The 2,591-nt window shown below is 39.9% G+C and overlaps 1 protein-coding gene across 1 annotated transcript in view; it reads right to left on the reverse strand.

Moving 5' to 3' along the window:
* Positions 1-685, reverse strand: part of ephb6 (eph receptor B6) — a 23,609-nt gene extending 22,924 nt beyond the window's left edge. Inside the window, 2 exon segments of the mRNA XM_070437367.1 lie at positions 519-575; positions 578-685. Of these exon segments, the coding sequence (XP_070293468.1) occupies positions 519-575; positions 578-671 (151 nt within the window). The 5' untranslated portion in view covers positions 672-685.
* Positions 686-2,591: the final 1,906 nt, after the last annotated feature.

Below are 2,591 nucleotides of genomic sequence, written 5' to 3' on the forward strand. Positions count from 1 at the left end.
GTCTGTCTAGCAATGATCAACAACTAACTTGACAGAGCTTGAAGAATTTAAAAAAGAATAATGTGCAAATATTGTAAGCCTCAAATATTGTGCAAAGGCTCACAGCTGTAATCACTGCCAAATGTTATTCTAACATGCATTGACTCAGGGGTTTGAAACTTATGTAAATTACATATTTTTGTATTTCCTTTTCAATAGATTTATAAAAATTCACTGTCGTTCTGGGTACTGTGTATAGATGGGTGAGAATTTTTTTTTTAATCCATTTTGAATTCAGCTGTAACACAACAAAATGTGGAATAAGTCAGGGGGTGTGAATACTTTCTGAAAGCACTGTGCATATTATATGTGCTGAAGTAAATACTTATCTCTGGGTAAAAGCATCGGCTAAATACTAAATAATATTTTACATCTCAACAAAGGTGAAAGCTTTTAAATCAGACAGATCTATTGTTATGTAATGCTGCTAGTGCATGTAGCTAATCTGTGTCGCACAAACACACACACACACAAATAGCTCACTGTGCAGGGAGGAGTTGACGTCGCGGGTGCTCTGTAGAAGCCGCTGCGACACCACACACACGCGATCCCTCCTGACTGGTTCTGCTGTTAGACGGACACACTGAACACGGAACCGAACCCAACACCGACTTAAAGTACCCACTGGACATGCTGCGGAGAGAGAGAGACAGGGTGAGAGAGAGAGAGAGAGACAGACACAGAGAGAGAGAGACAGACAAGAGAGAGAGAGAGAGAGAGAGAGAGAGAGAGAGAGAGAGAGAGAGAGAGAGATCTTTGGGTCAGTACTAGCGCCAGGATCAACACATTAAAACAGCACTTGTCAACTCCAGTTGACACATGATCATATCTCAGGGACAGATAGAATGAGTGATGTCAGAGAGAGACAGAGAGAGGAGGAGGGATGGGGACTGGGAGACAAATGGGGCTAGAAAGCAAGGCACAACATATGTTAGTGAACAATAATCAATTCATTTAAATGTAATGTATTTCTGCTGTACAGATCAGACTCTAATGTCTATTCCAAATATAACATTATTAGTTTCCGGCACTCTGAATAAGATTCAGCTGACTAAACACCTACTTCAAAGAAAACCCTAGACTTAATAAATCACAATAGTCATTTTGTGGCCTAGTTTCAGTCATATCAATGTGAGTGTTGTTTTACGAATATACCAGTCACTTGTACCTCAACATTCCACTGTCTGCCATTAATATTGAATAATAGACAGATAAAATTATTAAATTACTTGTTTATAATATGATTGCCTTCCAAAGCAAAACCAACCAGCTAACCAAACCAAACAGATAGGAATGGGCTGCTCCTGAAATGAACTACCCTGGCCATTCTCTGAGGGAACAAGCATAGCAGACTAAGAAATAACAATCCAATGGTTTCATCACATAGCCTCAGCAGTGATGGAGAGGGCTTAACAATTTGTAATTGTATTTGTATCATTAGGGATCCTCATTTGCTTCTGCAATAGCATGGGCTGTTCTGTTATTTTACACACACGCACAGACATCAAACACAAGTGCAGACATAGACCACACAACACACCACTTAAAGAGTAATAGCATGTATGTAACCCAGTGCACTTGAGATTACAGTAAAGTGTGAATGTGTGTTAATATGCCCGCGTTAATGTAGTCCTGAGGGAAGCTATGGCCTCATGAGGGAAGAATGTATTTACTGTCTATAATGTAACTCTCTATGAACTTACTGTTATGCAGTGAGAGATTCTGCCTATTGTAATGAATTCTCAGGGAGGAAAAGTGTAGATTCACGCGCAGGGCGCGCAGGTGTTTATTGTGGTCACAGGCAGGCAATGGTCATAAACAGGTAGGCAAACAGGCAGGTGAATAAAACTAGGACTGCAGGCTATAACTGTGTCTCACATACGAGATAGGAAAAGGCTTAGTCGAGTAAAAACGAACAATACCTCACAAAGGCACCAAAGAGAGAGAGAGAGAGAGAGAGAGAGAGAGAGAGAGAGAGAGAGAGAGAGATCTTTGGGTCAGTACTAGCGCCAGGATCAACACATTAAAACAGCACTCGTCAACTCCAGTTGACACATGATCATATCTCAGGGACAGATAGAATGAGTGATGTCAGAGAGAGACAGAGAGAGAGAGAGGGATGGGGACTGGGGAGACAAATGGGGCTTAGAAAGCAAGGCACAACATATGTTAGTGAACAATAATCAATTCATTTAAATGTAATGTATTTCTGCTGTACAGATCAGACTCTAATTGTCTATTCCAAATATAACATTATTAGTTTCCGGCACTCTGAATAAGATTCAGCTGACTAAACACCTACTTCAAAAGAAAACCCCTAGACTTAATAAATCACAATAGTCATTTTGTGGCCTAGTTTCAGTCATATCAATGTGAGTGTTGTTTTACGAATATACCAGTCACTTGTGACCTCAACATTCCACTGTCTGCCATTAATATTGAATAATAGACAGATAAAATTATTAAATTACTTGTTTATAATATGATTGCCTTCCAAAGCAAAACCAAGCCAGCTAACCAAACCAAACAGATAGGAATGGGCTGCTCCTGAA

The sequence above is a fragment of the Salvelinus sp. IW2-2015 genome, linkage group LG35 (assembly GCF_002910315.2).
Source record: "Salvelinus sp. IW2-2015 linkage group LG35, ASM291031v2, whole genome shotgun sequence".
NCBI lineage: Eukaryota > Metazoa > Chordata > Actinopteri > Salmoniformes > Salmonidae > Salvelinus > Salvelinus sp. IW2-2015.